Below are 18,320 nucleotides of genomic sequence, written 5' to 3' on the forward strand. Positions count from 1 at the left end.
TAAGAAGTGTTTAAAGTTTTAAGCCATAATCAAGAATTGTTTTTGAGATACGGTGTGACATGTGAAAAAAACACCCCCCTGTTTAAGTTACAATGTGCCGTAACTCAAAAAGTTTTAATCTTATTTTCACCAAAAAGTATACAGATCATGTGACCATCATAAGAAACAACTATATTAAGTTTCATGAAATTTGGATAAGTCGTTCTCAAGTTACGGTGCCACATGTTTACGCTGGACAGACAGACGGACACCTGACATTTGTATACCATAATAGGTCCCGTCTTTGACGGACGTATAAAAAGCAGTACTAAGCGTGCATGTTACGCTAGAAACATATTCAAAGAATACAGTTTTATAACTTCTTAATGTCATATCCAATATTTATCAAAACCTAAAGGGGAGTTACATGTATCTTACTTCCTATATTTTTTCGTGGATGTCAATACACCTAATCGCTATTTATTCCATACTGGATGAATTCTAAAATTACACAACTTTTTCATCCAGTTGAAGCTATCTGGGGGCCGTTGAAACAATTCACCATGCACAATACTTTTTAATGAGACCCGTTTTAACTTATTGTAAATACTTAAAACAAAATAATTTTTTACTTCAATTTTCAATTTCGAAAAATAGTGGATTATTAACTATTAAAGTTTCTTGATGATCGCTTTCTAAATTTTTTCCTCCCTCAGCTCTCTAGTAAAAAACCTTTATTTTCAGTCGCATGACCCAAACAGAAAGTTGTACATACAGTGTATTACTGTTTTTCCCAGATTGGACTAAATAGCGATAATTAAATAAAGTGTAATTTTTTTGTTAAGAAATAACTCAAATTTATCAATTGTTCATGAATGTAGAAAAAAACGTCATTTTTTGCTGTATATTTATCAACTTTAAAAAAAAATTGCACTATTTACGTTTTCATGAAAATAGGTACAAATAATCTTCTTACGTAATCAAACAAAATGTCATTTTAAAAAAGAGGGGTACATGAACTCGTTTTCAAGTTAAATCAGTTTGAATGATTAAAATCAGTCGTAAACTGCATCTTTTCCCATAAGTCACTCTTTGACGTCGCGAAAATAACATTTTACGTTAGCAACGTCATTACCTCCTCTGTAACTGTATCATATGCCCTTAATTAATGTTTCGCCGTTATGATGGTCTCTTAAGTCATGAATACAGTTCAAAACACATTTACTTTTTTTTTTTTGCGATTTCAAATCTATTTCATTGGGCGTAGAAAAAGTCTGCTATCGGCCTTAATGTTTCTGAAACTTTCTTCTGTTATAACGGTTGACAGTTAACAACCATACCAGCTTTCCATTATTCCTTGTTCACATCTTCTCAACCTCTTTTGCCTTTTCACACTATCTATCGACTGTATGACAGTCAGTCTTCTTTCTACAGTAACTGCAGTGTGAAAAACGTGCACGTCGCTGCATTCTATGAAGATTTGTGTTCTTGCTTTTTTCCTGTGCTTGTCATTAACTTCGTAAACAGTTTTACAAAACATTTTACTAGCATTTCATTCACTGATACGGCAAAACTTCTATTGCTTGCTTCAAATCTCTGAACAATACTTATATGTTCTTCGCAATCTTGCTTCCAAGCGATAACTTTCGTTCATGTTATAAAGTCCAAATCGTAACTCCATAGTATCATTTAAATGATCTCAATTTGTTTGTAGGATAGACCATGCATACAAAAAAAATACTTCGGTTTTTATGAACTTATTTTTACCTTGGGGTAATTTTGTTATACCTTTTTTATCCGTTCAACATAGCAACCATGTACTTTTGCAATGTTATAAAACTAATCTATCCCTGTGTCACTTAATGATAGCAATTTTTGAGGAACTCGATTTGGTTCTTGAATTTTTTTTTCAGTTTATGTTTTCTCTGCTGACGTCTCGTTCATTATGATTTTGATTATCAGTGAAATTAATAGTATAATCATCAGTGTCATAGTTATGGTGTAAGCTTTCAACAAGATATTGATATGGACATATGAAGGCAACCCACACAATGCTAGAGAAAGTTTCAACTCTTACCAATTTCATACAAGCATAAACATTTTCCAACAATGTACTAAATGAATCGTATTAGTTTTTGAATTATACTTCATCGACTTTGAATTCATATAAGCAACTAAGTGTTAATTTTTCCATCCATTGGAGGAAATTGTGAACAACCACCGGTAGGTAACTAGCGTTTTTAATCGGCTTGTTGAGGGATTCATAGCTACATACAACCGAGACGTATAGTAATACTATAGATAGGTATTTACAGTACTTGAGAAGCATATGAACTCTATTTATTGTTATCAACAGTCCATAGGAAGCAAAGGTATTCTACACCTTATCATTTACAGTCCATGTGAAGTAAAAAAACTCAATATCTTGTTATCTGTAGACGATAGGAGCATAATAACTACTAGTGTATCTTGTTACCTGTAGACAATGGGAGCATAATAACTACTAGTGTATCTTGTTATCTGTAGACAATGGAGCATAATAACTACTAGTGTATCTTGTTATCTGTAGACAATGGGAGCATAATAACTACTAGTGTATCTTGTTATCTGTAGACAATGGGAGCATACTAACTACTAGTGTATCTTGGTATCTGTAGACAATGGGAGCATAATAACTACTAGTGTATCTTGTTATCTGCGGTCCATGGGAATCAAAGTAACTCTATATCATGTAATTTACCGTCCATCGAAATAATAGTTGCACTATATCTTGCTATTTGCAGTCCATGAGAATCCTAGTATTTCTAGATCTTGTTAATTACAGTCAATAAGAATCCTAGTATTTCTAGATGTTGTTAATTACAGTCCATAAGAATCCTAGTAATTCTATATCTTGTTATTTTCGGTCCATAGAAATCCTAGTAATTCTATATCTTGCTACTAACAGTCCTTGTGAATCATAGTAATTATATATCTTGCTATTTACAGTCCATGATAATCCTAGTATTTCTCTATCTTGTTATTTACAGTCCATGAGAATCAAAGATACACTATATCTTGCTATTTACAGTCCTAGTATTTCTATATCTTGTTATTTACAGTCCATGGGAAGCGTATCCAACAGCTGAGACATCTGAATCATGCGGAGCTATGAATGTTCAGGGAAAGTTTGTTAATCTTGGATGCAGTAGACGACTGGGCTACATCTGTGAAATAGACAACACTGCAGGCAAGTACAATATAATGGCACTAAAAAGCTAAAGATATTTACTCTGTGCTATTTGAAAATGTAAAATCGGATTCTTCATTTTTGGGGATATGGTAGATGTGTATACTTTTGTCGGACAAGTATAAAATGTTACGCATATGCAGAGAGGACAAAGTGATTTCTAAATTTATCAGGTTCCACATACTAATTAACGTGCTTCTATTTATATGAAAAAAATAAGAATGGAAATGGGGAATGTGTCAAAGAGATAACTACACAACCAAAGAGACCTATAATGTGCTTAAGGTTTATTTGATGATAACGTTTGGGGGCAACAAATCATTTGTAACGAAGAGAAACTCATATACTAGTAAACTAGTCGATGTTAATGAACAACACACATTACATGATACATCAATTCAGGGTCAGCATTCATAGTATCGGTCTTGAAAGACACACACGAAAACAGAATGACATCCAAGGTCAATTAAATATCAATTAATATTTTAGATACTGGGTGTCCAGAAAATTGGATGCTTACAGACGACAACGGTTGCTTCTTCTTCAGTGACACAACAAATGGAACACAACTTTTGTCTTTTGCGGATGCTCAGCGGGCATGCGCAGCTATGCCTGTTCCAGCCGGAATAACAACAGCTGCTCATTTGATGACAGTAGATTCACCTGATGACGTAGTATGTAATTAAACTTGTTATACAATCAAACCTATTATGACTTTCAAATTCGTTTTGTTACTGCATGTGTTTTGATAACTGCACAATAAACAGGTTATATAAATTTTGTCATCCATTGTTTTAAATAAAATTAAGCATCACACGAAAACACGGGTTTCTATTACGTTATTCCACATAAAATAAAAAATCATGTTTGTTTGCGGCATCTGTTGTAATATTGAAAGAGAACGTAATTGTAATACAAAACTTCAATTATGATAATAGATTTACGTTTAAAATAACCTGTCCTAAATCCCATTAGATTATTTAGCTACTACAGAAGTAAGTAAAATACATATAGTCTGTTTAAAAAACATTCTTACATTGATTTGATAATCCTAACAAAAGAGCTCATTCTCAGAGATAGAAAATGCTCTAAGATCTTACGACTACGCATGAAAATATGAGAATTTAAGGTAATGAAGATCGGTGCTGACTTTTAAGAATATAAATGCATTATGATATTGTCTGGTTGTAGAAATATTTACAAGGGCAGATTCCTTTCCTGACTCCCACAACAGTGATGTACTGGACCGGTTTACAACGCAAAGGATCATCATGGGGATGGGCTAACAATGATCAATTTATTTCGCAAAATGTGTAAGTAGTAATATGTTAATTCAATACTTTTCAATGAGTCCATTCAATCACATGACTGTTCAATGAGTCCATTCAATCACATGACTTTTCAATGAGTCCATTCAATCAGATGACTTTTCAATGAGTCCATTCAATCACATGACTTTTGAATTAGTCCATCCCTTCACATGACGTTTTAATGATTCCATCCCTTCACATGACTTGTTAACGAGTCCATCCCTTCACATGACTTGTTAACGAGTCCATCCCTTCACATGACTTGTTAACGAGTCCATCCCTTCACATGACTTGTTAACGAGTCCACCCCTTCACACGACTTTTGAATTAGTTCATCCCTTCACATGCCTTGTTAACGAGTCCATCCCTTCACATGACTTTTGAATTAGTCCATCACTTCACATGACCTGTTAACTAGTCCATCCCTTGACATGACTTTTAAATGAGTCCATCCCTCACATGACTTTTGAATTAGTCCATCCCTTCACATGACTTGTTAACGAGTCCATCCCTTCACATGACTTTTTAATGAGGCCATCCATCACATGACTTTTTAATGAGTCCATCCATTCACATAATTTTAATGAGTCCATCCCTCACATGACTTTTTATGAGTCCATCCTACATATGACATTTTAATGAGCACATTCCTCACATAACTTTTTAATGGGTCCATCTCTTCGCATGATTTTTTAATGAATCGCTCCCTTCACATGACTTTTTTATGAGCACAACTTTTCAAAACGTTTGTTTATTCATTAATTAATAGCTAAAAATCAAGGAATGTATAAATCGTTCAATCAAGCAAAAAATGAACACACTGACAAAATTCAATTTGCAATCCAAACGAGAAAACTAAAACGACATGACTTGTTTGAAGACAACAACAATTTAATTACAGGATGTTGGGTTGGGACAGGCACATACAGCATGTGGCGGGGTTAAACATGTGTGCAACTTCACCTTAAACTCGAACTCCCCTGACTCACTGCAACAACTTATGATCTATTAACTTATCAGAAAATTATATACTATCATGCATGTTATTCAATCCATCTTGTATGGGAAAGGATTTGTGTATGCACTGCCTTTTGTCCAATCCCTTTGTTTAAATGTACACTTGATATTTGAACAATAAAATATTTTGAATTGAAAAAACTCGAACAGTAAGTGGTTTAACAGCAAAACATAAGAAAAGCATATGAAATCAGTCAAAAAGAGTCTGACTTTTCAGATCGATACAAGACACGGCAACTACTAATGAAATCACTAAAGACACAAAGTACCTATCTGAAAGAATTCGGAGTTACTGGAAGCTGCATGCCAAAAAATAACAAATGAAACACATATTTCAGAGACAAAATATTAACCAGTACACATCCAATTTTAATCTACTTTTAATCTCGCATCATAGAATACACAAACCATACTTATAATATTTTTAGAGTGTGGGCAGTTGAGCCAGATCATTTAGCAGGCAATGAACATTGTGGTATAATTAGAACTGATGGAAAGTTTGCAGACACAGATTGTACGAAGAATTATAACTATATTTGTGTAAAAGGAACAACAATGGGTAAAATATTTTTATAATTTTATTTTACTTCATCCATGTAATACAACTATATAATCCTACCAAAATATAAATTATATATCTGCATGTTTTCAGTTAGTCTTTTCTAAATTAAGGAATTGTGTGTCTAATATATTTTTATTTATTTACATTTGTTAAGGTAAATCCAGTGATTTTAGTTGTATGAATACTAAATGTAATTGGTTTAGAAATCAATTTTTTATAAAAAGAATTTAGAAACTTGCTTTTTTCTTCTTTTTTTCTGGTAACTTAGGTCTGACATAAAATTAATTAACTTAAACAATTATACTTTATATAGTTTTTTATGTGAACTGTAGTTTACTTAAAAGTTTTTAAACTCTTACAAAATGTTGATACAAAATATAAATATTCTGACCTAATAATGAATTTATTTTAAAGATTGAATAGGCTATTTAGATTGGTTAAAATTTTCAGCTGTAGAGAAATGTTGTTTGAATTTCTTTGTTAAATGGTAACTGTATCGGTGACATATATACCGCATAATTTCATATTCCAATATCCAACATGAAATTGTAGAATTAAGAGCTCGTGTTTTTGATTTATTAAAATGTAAAGATAAGAGAACATTATTTGATATTCTGAGAGGGGACCAGAAATATGTTAAAATGCAGATTGTTTACTCATTTTCATTTCTTGCTACGTATGCTTGCCTTTTTCCTCTGCTTCGTTTCCTAAGTTTCATAAAAGCAATCTAGTGTCAATAGATACGTAACGAGCTCTAAGCATTCGTATGTTATATACAGATATAATTTTCAGCTTATTAGTTACATAATTGCAACTCAGCTCATCATACAAAGCTGACCACATTTGGTTTGTGCTGTTCTGTTTACGCTCGTTTTACACTACTTTTGCTGATTTTAAAACCATCATTCCTTTTGGGTATCATCCACATTGTTGTCAACTTCAGCTTTGGATCAATTTACTTTCAACTTATAAATTAGGTTATTTTGATAAATCCAAATCCACCACATGCAAAGTTGACCTTAGATGATTCTACTTATTTTTGTAATACATATTTGGTATTGAGGCTCGCAAATGTTATTTATGTTTGCCCAATAAATGTTTGATATCAAGCTTACCATAGTTTGAGAACCCTTAGGTCATACATATCCCTAATTTCCAGTCATGAAAAGATATATTGAACAGAATATAACGCCGTTGATAAGGTCATCCTCATCCTGTTAAATCTATAATTCAAAATACTGTAGGAATTTCTATTTTCTATTTGCAAGTAATATCTTCCTCACCACAGTGCACGTGAACGGGTTTTACCGCTTATTGACGAAACTTTCCTTTTGTCATGCAGATATATAGACGAAAAAGTTCATCATACTCATCATGAAATTATGGTAATTAAAGTAACTTGTGCTTTCTTCTTGTATAGTTGATCCGACCTATTATTTTGGTTGTGGTGGATGGAACCGAGCTGGTCATAAATGTTATATATTTTACGACTCTCCAAAAACAACATGGTCTGATGCTAGAACACGATGCCAAAGTATTGGTTCAGACCTTCTAAAAGTAGAAAATATGGATGAAAAGGTAAAAATTATAACAGTTAATCGGAATAACTAGATATAAAAAGATGTGGTATGAGTTCCAATGAGACATCTCTCCATCCAAGTCTAAATTTGTAAAAAAAAAAAGAAACCATTTTAGGTCAAAGTACGGTCTTCAACACAGAGCCTTGGTTCACATCGAACAGTGAGCTATAAAGGGCCCCAGAAATAATAAGGGTAAAACCATTCAGACGGGGAAAACAACGGTATAATCTATATAAAAAACGAGAAACGAGCAACACTTATGAACCACATCAACAAACGACAACTACTGAACATCAGATTCCTATCTATGAAAGAATGACAAAAGGTGTCCGGGGATAGATAACTATTCAAAACAAAATGTGTATACCTACCACATGTTAAGACGCACATTTAAAGTCAGGATATTGTCGATTTATAGATAAAAACTAAGGAAAAGTAGAAAAATCAGGGCGAATCAACTGCTCTATGAGTTAATGCAGTTTCTCCTCAGCTTGTGGCACTAGTTGTGCTACTCATGAAAAGTTAACCCCTGTGATAAGTCTCATCGGTGAGATGTTATTCAAAAATGAAAAACGAGACAGTGCCGTTAAAAGAGAGGCGAAATATAACACAAGGACATTCAAACTCATAAGTAGGTCACAAACTGACAATGTCATGGCAACAACAAAAAACGAAAAGCGACGAAAAACAAATAGTACACAAAAAACAATAAAAAAAACTAAGGAGTGATTAATTCGGTTGTTCTGGAATGGTAAACAGATCCTACTCCACATGTGGCACCTGTTTTGTTGCATATGTAAGTACACACACTGTTGTTTAAGTCGGTAGGTCACATTCGTTGAAAAGAGGACGGTATTTTGGTAACATATCCGTCGTCATCGGTGAAACAGATATTCCATAATGATCAACCAACTTGTGATGGCGTCCGTAAAATTTGCGAACGGATGATTTAATCAATTTGTTGTCCATTCGTTCGATGTGTTTTATCATTTGATTTTGCCATTTGATTAGGGTGTTTCCGTTTTGAATTTTCCTCGGAGTTCAGTATTTTTGTGATTTTACTTTTTGAAATCCCGATTTAATATTTTTTTTGTAAACAGCAACCCTTATAAGGAAATTATGATATGAAATATCATATGAACTGTGAGATAACAATTGTAACTCACTCATGGCCGTCTATGGCACACACGTATGGTTATGCTAAAATTCGTATTTCATTAAAATCTTCGATTGTAATATACATGGTTGAATAATATTTCCATATTGTTTACTATTGATCTTAATGGTTTTTAATCAATTTTATAGAGATGGTTGGAGTGGGAAATGTCAATGACAGATACCCATCCTAATCTATACTGGACAGGACTGAATGACCAATCACAAGAGGGTGTTTATAAATGGGCTGATTCAACCACAGCTGATTCGTCACTCATGTAAGTTTGATAGTTCGTGTATACAAGGGATAATTTAATAAGATATTTGTAGAGATGATAGGCTATAACGAATAACCAAAAGCTCGGTCTTTATGTCTGTTAGGCTTTCTGTACCATGTGCTAAACTTTTTTTATTGTTTTAAAGTCCGGTACAAATTTGATATATAAAGTATGCAATGCTTGATATGTGTGATTCTCGTTTTTCGTTTTATATAGATTAGACCGCTTGCTTTCCCGTTTGAATGGTTTTCCACTAGTAAATTTTGGTGCTCTTAAAAGCTTGCTGTTCGGTGTGAGCTAAGGCTTCGTGTTGTACCTTGACTTATAATGGTTTACTTTTGTAAATTGTTACTTGGATGGAGTTGTCTCATTGGCACTCATACCAGATCTACTAAATCTATTTCTTTTTTTATATGATTTTTCTGACAATAAACTAATTTTTATGGTTCATTTGTCAACGATATGATTTCAACGATATGATTTCATGTTTATGTCCGTTTTTTCATGATTGTTCTCTAATCAATTATATGTTATATCAAATCCTTCAAACACTATTGATGCATGGAAGAGCTGTACGATATAAATGTCCATCTTACAGGGTATTTTTACCTTAACTTTTATCTATTGTTTATTAGTTAACTTGATGTATTCGTGGTTAGGTCCGTTTTTCAGATATTTTTAGGACTTTCAGACAATATTACCAGGGGTATGTCAAAGAACGTCTCATCCTTTTTCTAAAAAAAAGTTCATCGCAAGGTACCTAGACCTTGTTGATAAATATTCCGTATCAACTTCACAAAATATACAGGATGGTCTTGGTGTATAGATTCTTTGTACTGACGTTGTTTATCTTCTTAAGGATGTCTGCTTGTCATGTTTTGGAATTTTTGTCAGATTTTCGGAATCCTCTGGTTTTAACCATTTGAATGCCTTAAAAAAATTTTGCCCATGAACCCCCATTTTTCTTTTTATAAATCTTTTACGTGTATAATTATAAGTCATTTGTAAAAGTCTTATAAAATTTTATTTATTTTTAAATAGTATTTGAGAACTTAACTGGTCAATGATAAAGCTATGAAAAATCAAGAGAGAACATTTTCCCGCCAAAATTACAATGGCTAATATCTCGAAAACAAGCACATTGACCCCTAAATTTTTTTTGCTTTTTGGATTCCTCAATTTATTCCCTATCAATACATACTAGTTTTATGAAAAGTTATTTATTTTGAAATTGAGCGGCGAACATCCTTAACAACGTGTTATATATTGTTTTTTCGTTTGTCTTTGTTCCATTATTAATATTACATTTACGGTGGGATTGTTTTCTGTGATATCCATTAACGTGACTCGGTACTTATACATCCGGTCAATGTGTTTGTATTATCTTTCATTTTTGCTAGTGTGTTTTGTATATGCGACTTTTTGTGTTTCGTTGGTTTTTATAACGTGACTCTGTATTGTAAAAGATTCTGTCAGTATTTTATTGTTCTATTATATGACATTATATTATATTTCTATTACAAATTAGAAAATACATGGAACCGCAAACGTCAAATTATTCAATTACGTAGTGGAATGAATCATTTGTGATTTCTTATAAATTCTATAGAACTTTTGGGCTATTTTAAATCTCGGTCTATTTCAGAAATTGATTCTTACATACATTTGATTTTTAACCCTGTATGCTAACATTGCCCATGTGAAATTTTAGAGTTGTTTGTATAAACATTGAACGACAAAAATATGTGATGTATAAATTTTCTGACGTCAGACACGCGAAAGTGTTTCTTTTAAATTATAACACGATGATGACTGCTGTACCCATATTTTGACTATTTTATTTATTATGTCTGTTTAGTTCACGCATCATTGAAAATATAACGGAATTTTGGTTAGACTGTCGTACAAAGTGAGAGATTTAGCGTTATAAAACCAGGTATAATCCACCATTTTCTACATTTGAAAATGCCTGTACCAAGTTAGGAATATGACAGCTGTTGTCCATTCGTTTTGATGCGTTTTGATTTTGCCATATGATTATGGATTTTCCTATTTGATTTTCCTCTGAGTTCAGTATTTTTGTGATTTTACTTTTAACGTGTATGGAATGATTGTAAAGTGTAAAATTGAAACATGATGAGTAAGCAGGCCAAGTGTGTGTAACTCATGTTTATATTCTTTAAAAACAATGTCAAAACATACATTTATAATCTTTCAGTAGTATCGATATTTGATAGTATCTGATGAGTCTTATGTAGACGAAACGCGCGTCTGGTGTACTAAATCATAATCCTTGTACTTGTGATAACTATTTAATTTAACAAACAGACAATGCAACTGCTATCAAATTGTATTGTTTAATGATTATAGTCGATGGAATCAAGAACCAAACGACTGGCTTGGAAATGAAGATTGTGCTTCATTGACGGGATCTGGCAACTATAACGATATGGATTGTACATCACAAACAGGATTTATATGTGAATATGTCAACTTGTTTTATAATAGTAAGTCTATAGGTTTAACGTGTAGGTAAGAATTTGTTAAAAGTAGTAATTATTACCACGTTTAACTTTCACAGAGTCAATGCAACTGCTAAAAAATTGTCAGTAATTTTTTTCTATCTTATCTAACATCTGACAAAACGAATACGTTGGCAAAGGTGTAAATGTTGCTGCAATGTTGCTTAATCATTTCGGATGTTTACAATGGTGAAATTGAACTCACCACTTTTGTACTTATCGTTTGAATTAATAGGTTTAAGACATCATGACTACCAATTCATGGGATAATCAAAGTTCTTTAGAAACGTTGATTGCGTTTAAATATATGTAATATATAAGACCCAGTAAAGCAAAGGTTAACACAACTATTATTGAAAAGGAATGTATATAAAGGGTTTGCACTGAGGTAGTTTTACACATCAGCTTTAATCTTCGTTTACTTTTAAAATTAGTGGAAATTGAAGATTTAGTTAAAAGCATTTACGCATTTGGTTCATGTATGCGAACTTTTTACCACTCATGATAATTTTTTTTTAACCCAGATTCCGCTGTTCACTGAACATGTAGATTTGAGCGCGTACAGGACAGTGTATCTTACTGACACATATTCTTGCTTCTTATCAATAACGCAATGATTTTTTTCAGCTGCCACTGCAGGTCCCATTTGTCCAACAGGTAAAGGTTGGATAAATATGCCAAATACCAAAGAGTGTTATTACTTTAGTCCACTCAACCAAACTCTCTCTTGGTCAGAAGCCAACGACTATTGTCACAAGCAGAAGATTGTTTCTACGACCATACCTACCACACTTCTGGCAGTAAACAGTGCCCCTGAAAGGGTAAGGCTCATGCATTTAAGAATCCTTATATGTTTTAAAACTAGTGTTAGGCCTTACGGTGACCTATAGTTGGTAATGTCTGTGTTATTTTGGTCTTTTGTGGATAGTTGTCTCATTGGCAATCATACCACATCTTCTTTTTTATATTGTATGAATTAATAGGTCTATGTTTAGACTGAAGCGTGTACAAATAATATCTGCCAAGTGCAATTCATTGCCGAACAGATGATAAAATACATCAAGGTTGCACAATAAGAAACAAGAAATCATACTGAATAAATAATAGAAAAAAGGGGACACGATACACGCCGTTTCCCGCTTCCTGAAAAGTCGTGTTCGTTCATTCTGTTGATAAATTATTCAGATAATATAAACTGACATTAAAGTTCAGAAATATCATTTGTGATGTTACTGTCCCACCTAAAATAAACATTTTACAACTTCTTTTTACCAATTTACATATGCAATAAAATAATATTTTAGCTATTTATTTTTGTTTAATGAATCTTGTAGACAAATATCATGTTAGTTTATGTTGCGGTTAATGATTTCTTCTTTGTGACGTTAATTATATACTAAGCCTCTATATATTACCAGCCACGTAGATGTGTAAACTTTCGAAATTGGTGCTTACACAACTTTAGGTCAACTTTTAAGATGTGAATGTTTGTAATTCTACATTATGTAGTTCTTGTACAAAGCAAATTATTTTCTTATCTCGTTGAGGTTTTTTTCCTGTAAATACATTACTATTTAAGGATGCATATTTAATATCACTGAAGCATCCCGAATACGTAAAGTTCTTTTTACGCTGATGGACTTAACAGTGGTCAGCATTTAAAAAGTAATGTTGATGTTAACGTTAACCACGGAAAACAAGTGATGAGTATAAAAAAAATAAAGTAAATATATTTTGTAGGATTTCATAGTATCACAGATGGCAAAAATGAAGAATCCACCTCAAGGATATTGGACATCCTTGACCGACATGAACCAAGAAGGCCAGTGGATGTTTTATGATAACTTCAATAACCCACCAAATATGAAAGTTATGTAAGCATGATTTCCTCTCATTTTGTTTGATTGCTTATTTTCCACAAAAGTATCACATGTAGATCAAATAAAAAAATCTCGCACAAAGAACATAGGAAAATAAATCATACTTGAGTCAATATATATCTTTTTATCGCCCTTTTTAACATAAAAGTATATATTTAATAGTGGTTCTACATCCACTAGTTTAACAGGGGATCTACTTTCTTTTTTTTTATTTTTAAAATTCCTTTATTTCCATCAGTTGCTTGTTACATTGTCTTCAACAAATCCAAGCTCCTTGTGAAGAATACATATAAATTTCAATTCTATTATATTAATAAATAAAACATCAATCTAATAAATGTTTCTTAACATTAACTAAAAAATTATCTTCTTTTAACTTCTTTGAATAATACATTCGTTTTGTAAATTCTCTAATGAATAGACAAAAAACATCAAGTCTTTTCATTTTCTGATCAGATACATAGTAGGATTTATAAATTGAAAACCCAATAATAGTTATAAGAAAGTTAAAGCCAAAGTAATATTTATCAGATATTTTATAGCCAAAAACAATATCTCTCAATGTGAAATCTTTTTCTATATTTACTTTTTGCAATAAATTATGAATTTTTCTCCAATAATCGTGTAAAAAAGAACATGTCATAAAGTAATGTTGATAATCTTCTTCAGTAAAGCATTTGTTACATAAATCATTGTCTGTTACCTTCCATCTAAATAATAACTTTTTAGTAGGTAAAATGCTTTGTAAAAGTTTCCATCGATACATCTTCAATTTATTTTCTTCTAAATAGTAAAAAATAAAGTTGTACAATGGTTTCAAATGAAATTCTGTCTGTAATGGTAATACATTTAACCATACATTTATACCAATAGGTTTCACAATTATTTTCTTTACTAATTTGTTATATAATAACTTATTTGACAAAAAAGAAATGTCAATATATTTACCATTTATTGACAAACATTGTCTTTTTACATTGACTATACTTTTTGTTGAATTCTCTGATCTAAGATATTGTAACCAATCTTTTGGAATTGCTTTTTTTTAGGGATGTCAACTCCGCTATCCAGTTGGATTTATTTTCAATTTTTTGCAAAATTACGTCTTGTGAAATTTCACCATTTTCATTTAAAATATTATTTACATAAATTAAGTTACCTTTTATCCAATTTTTGAAAAAAAGACATTTGTTATTAAATTTAATGTATTTATTCCCCCAAATAATTAGTTTTTTGATTTCGTAAAAGGTTTTTGGTATATCTGTCTGTCCTCCTCCTAATTTCATCCAGCTTTTTAATACATTTTTATAAAATATTGGAATATTAGGTAGATATTGATCAACTTTATTATAATCCATATTCATATAAACTGCTAGGCAATTTTTCCCTGAGCATTGTAAATAATTTAAAGGTATAAGTTGCCATCTGGCCCTATCTGTATTTAAGATTCTACCTATCCATGATTCAAAGTGACTTTCAATGTCAATCATATTCAAACCCCCGTTTTCATAACTACCAATCATCGTATTTCTTTTAACTTTATCTGGTTTGTCATTCCAGATAAATTTGAAACATTTTCTTTCTATTTCTTTTTTATATTTTTCTGGACATACGCATGAGCTAGCTAAAAAGGTAAAGAGTGGTATAATCAAAGATTTGATGATCAAGATTTTACCTAAAATAGTAAGATTTCGCTTTTTCCAAAGTGTAAATAATTTATCCATTTTATCTATTTTATTTTCAAAATTTAATTTCTCACATTCTTCATTATTATGTCCAAAATAAATCCCTAAAGCTTTTACAGGTTTATCTGTCCAGTTAATATTTGCTATTTTGTCTTTACTATTTTTGAGTTTTCCTATCCATATCCCTTCTGTTTTATTTTTATTTATAATTAATCCGGAATAAGATCCGAAGATTTCAATTTCATTCAATGCTAGTTCGATATCATTTTTATCATTAAAAAATAAAGTTGTGTCATCAGCTAATTGGCTTATTTTAATACAATGTGTTTTTCTATCAAATTTTATCTGAAATCCTTTTATATCTTCGTTATTTCGGGGATCTACTTTCTTGCATGTTTTATAATTTGATTGTCGCCGGTGAATCATCATGTATGGTCGACATCAAAAGATTTTAAAAAAAATATAATAAAACATGTTGGAAGGCACACAAAAAAACAGGTTCTAAAGATTACACCGTCTGAAGTAAACATTGCCTGAAGCAGTTGCAACCTTCAAATTGCAAACTTAGTATGACGAATAATTCTGATATATTAAAACTAACAGACATTGTTTAGATGTTTCATTTGAGTCACGTCCCCTTACCGAAAAAAAAGCCCTGCGGCAAACATTTGCCGCAGGTTTGCAGCAAACATTGCCGCAACCATTTTACCATGCAAATGAAGTTTGCGGCAAGCTTGCTGCAAACATAATTATGCAAATTAGATTTGCCGCAAGTTTGCGGCAATTGTTTGCTGCAAGCTTGCGGCAATTGTTTGTTGCAAACTTGCGGCAAACTTGCAGGAACTACACATATACTAATGTCATATGTGATGACACATTCAATTTATCTCTTTCAAAAATTACACAGCAACATTTTTAAAAAGTCAATTCCTGTCTTTATACAAACTGTCATTGGAAGAATTCTTGCAAACTCATGAGATTTAAGGAAATACATACATGCATTTGAGTTTTGAAAAAGGGGCAGGAGTCATTCTCAAATGACATATTACACCTGTATTAAAAAATGAACAAGGTAAAATCTCAAATGTGTATTGAGACTATAAAGCTAGATAATAATTGCATTACAAAATTTAACTTAATCTTAATAAACATGAGCATGATGGTGCAGTACATCAGTTACAAATTCAAACTTATAATGGCTTAAGTTTTTCAATAACACATACATGTATATATAATTGCTTACTTAATTATGTATGATGATAACATTAATTATTTCATTAAAACATGAAGTTCTATGAATCATTTGTACTTACAAAATTACATACTGATTATCCCATATTATTGAACCAAAATGCCTCCTTGATCTCTTATACATTGTATGTGAAATGCATTTCCAAACACAACCAACATGACCTAGCCAACTTCAAATTGTTAGCATCCAAGGCATGCCCAGTCAATATTGTGTAATTCCTGCAATGTTCTGGCAAACATATAGAATGGTCAAAGTTTTCTCTAATCTTGCGGCAAACATATAGAATGGTCAAAGTTTTCTGCAATCTTGCGGCAAGCATTCTTTATTATTTTAAACTTTCTAGCAATCTTATGGCAAACATTGATGTTTCTGCAAACTTGCCGCAAGCTTGCAGCAATGTTTGCCGGAAGTTTGCAGCTAGGGGCAAACATCTGCAAACACTATTTTCTGTGTTCCTGCAAACTTTTTGTTTGCCGCAAGCTTGCAGCAAGTCACAAGTCTGCTGCAAGTTTGCGGCAAACAATTCAGTTTCATAAGGGTCCATACCGAAACATTGGCTACTTGAAGGCTGCTTCCCTTGAGGACTGATAGTCCAACAGCAGCGATGAATATTCGTTGATAGTAAAAAAACACATGCTAGGATGTCCGACCGTAAAAATCGTGTTTCTGCACGTATCAAAGTCATTAAAGTTTAAATTTTTCATAAAATGTATTTTCTGGTCATTTCTGTTTTTTGTTTTGTTTTTTTGTGTTTTTTTTATGTTACTCAGTTCAATGATTGTCAGTTCTTTTTTCTACATGTCATCCATTTGGAATATAGTCAAAACCATTAGGCAGATAGGATAGATTCTCAAATTTTATCTGAAAACGACAAAAGCACAATAATATCTCACACATTTAGATAACATAACCTTATGTTCCTAGCATCTGCAAGAAATGTTAGGTCGAATATAGAAATAATATTACAATATTAAATCAATTGCAACGGGTTTTTTTTTTTTTTTTTGAAGAAATAGAATTTGTATTTTGTTTTTTGAAGGAATAGAAATTTTAAATATTATTTTTTTTCTTAAAGTAATTGGGGTGGTGAACCAAGTGATGATGGAACAAAGAATCAGGATTGTACATTTGTGTTATATGGTGGAAGATATTTTGACGTAAATTGTAAAGCTAAATTTGGTTTTATATGCCAGAAATACGCTACAGGGTTAGCTGCAATTTATGGTGAGTAAAACTATTGAAATAGTTAAACTATATATAATTACTATCCTGAACGAAATTGAGACACGTTAGCTTATTTGTGATGTATAAATTCGCGGCTGCCACTTCCGAACTGATTAAAAACGTTTCACTTGTATGTTTTGCCCCTCTTTTACACAAAGAATGTACGAGAGTAATTCAGACTCTATAGAATCACAAAATCAAGGCTTGTACTTTTATTAAGTTGCGTGTGTCAACTGCATGTGAGGTTTTAACACAAAGCTACTTCCTTTTGCGAATACACAACAACTCTTCCATAAAAATTGACTAAAAATACATTAGTTCATTGGAACTGACATAACAATTGTACACGTGAGAGGTATGCCGTACCAATTGGTTTATTCTTCCAGCTTTTGATAATATAAGGACAAGAAATGTCAGGCTAATTCACACTGTTTTGAAGTTTTACTGTATTTGTACTGCATTCCTGTCATGTAACGGTGTCATTTTAGTGTTATATTTAACATTACCATAAAAGTGCGAGGTTTGGCTAGCCACCTTTTTTTTAACATTACAACATCTTTATTGCATATTTTCATAAAATGTCCTGATCCCAGTCAGGGAAATGGCAGTTGTTATCGTATAGCTCTTTTCCATGTGTGTTGCATTTT

At 32.0% G+C, this 18,320-nt stretch overlaps 1 protein-coding gene across 1 annotated transcript in view; it reads left to right on the forward strand.

The window, feature by feature from the left end:
* Window positions 1–18,320, forward strand: part of LOC143073631 (macrophage mannose receptor 1-like) — a 52,468-nt gene that overhangs the window by 32,787 nt on the left and 1,361 nt on the right. The window contains exons 4-13 of the mRNA XM_076249313.1: window positions 3,081–3,208; window positions 3,698–3,882; window positions 4,400–4,521; window positions 5,964–6,094; window positions 7,518–7,675; window positions 8,983–9,110; window positions 11,481–11,617; window positions 12,260–12,453; window positions 13,373–13,506; window positions 17,525–17,673. Coding sequence (XP_076105428.1) covers window positions 3,081–3,208; window positions 3,698–3,882; window positions 4,400–4,521; window positions 5,964–6,094; window positions 7,518–7,675; window positions 8,983–9,110; window positions 11,481–11,617; window positions 12,260–12,453; window positions 13,373–13,506; window positions 17,525–17,673 — 1,466 coding nt within the window. The remainder of the gene's footprint in view (window positions 1–3,080; window positions 3,209–3,697; window positions 3,883–4,399; window positions 4,522–5,963; window positions 6,095–7,517; window positions 7,676–8,982; window positions 9,111–11,480; window positions 11,618–12,259; window positions 12,454–13,372; window positions 13,507–17,524; window positions 17,674–18,320) is intronic.

Source organism: Mytilus galloprovincialis, chromosome 4 (assembly GCF_965363235.1).
Source record: "Mytilus galloprovincialis chromosome 4, xbMytGall1.hap1.1, whole genome shotgun sequence".
Classification (NCBI taxonomy): domain Eukaryota; kingdom Metazoa; phylum Mollusca; class Bivalvia; order Mytilida; family Mytilidae; genus Mytilus; species Mytilus galloprovincialis.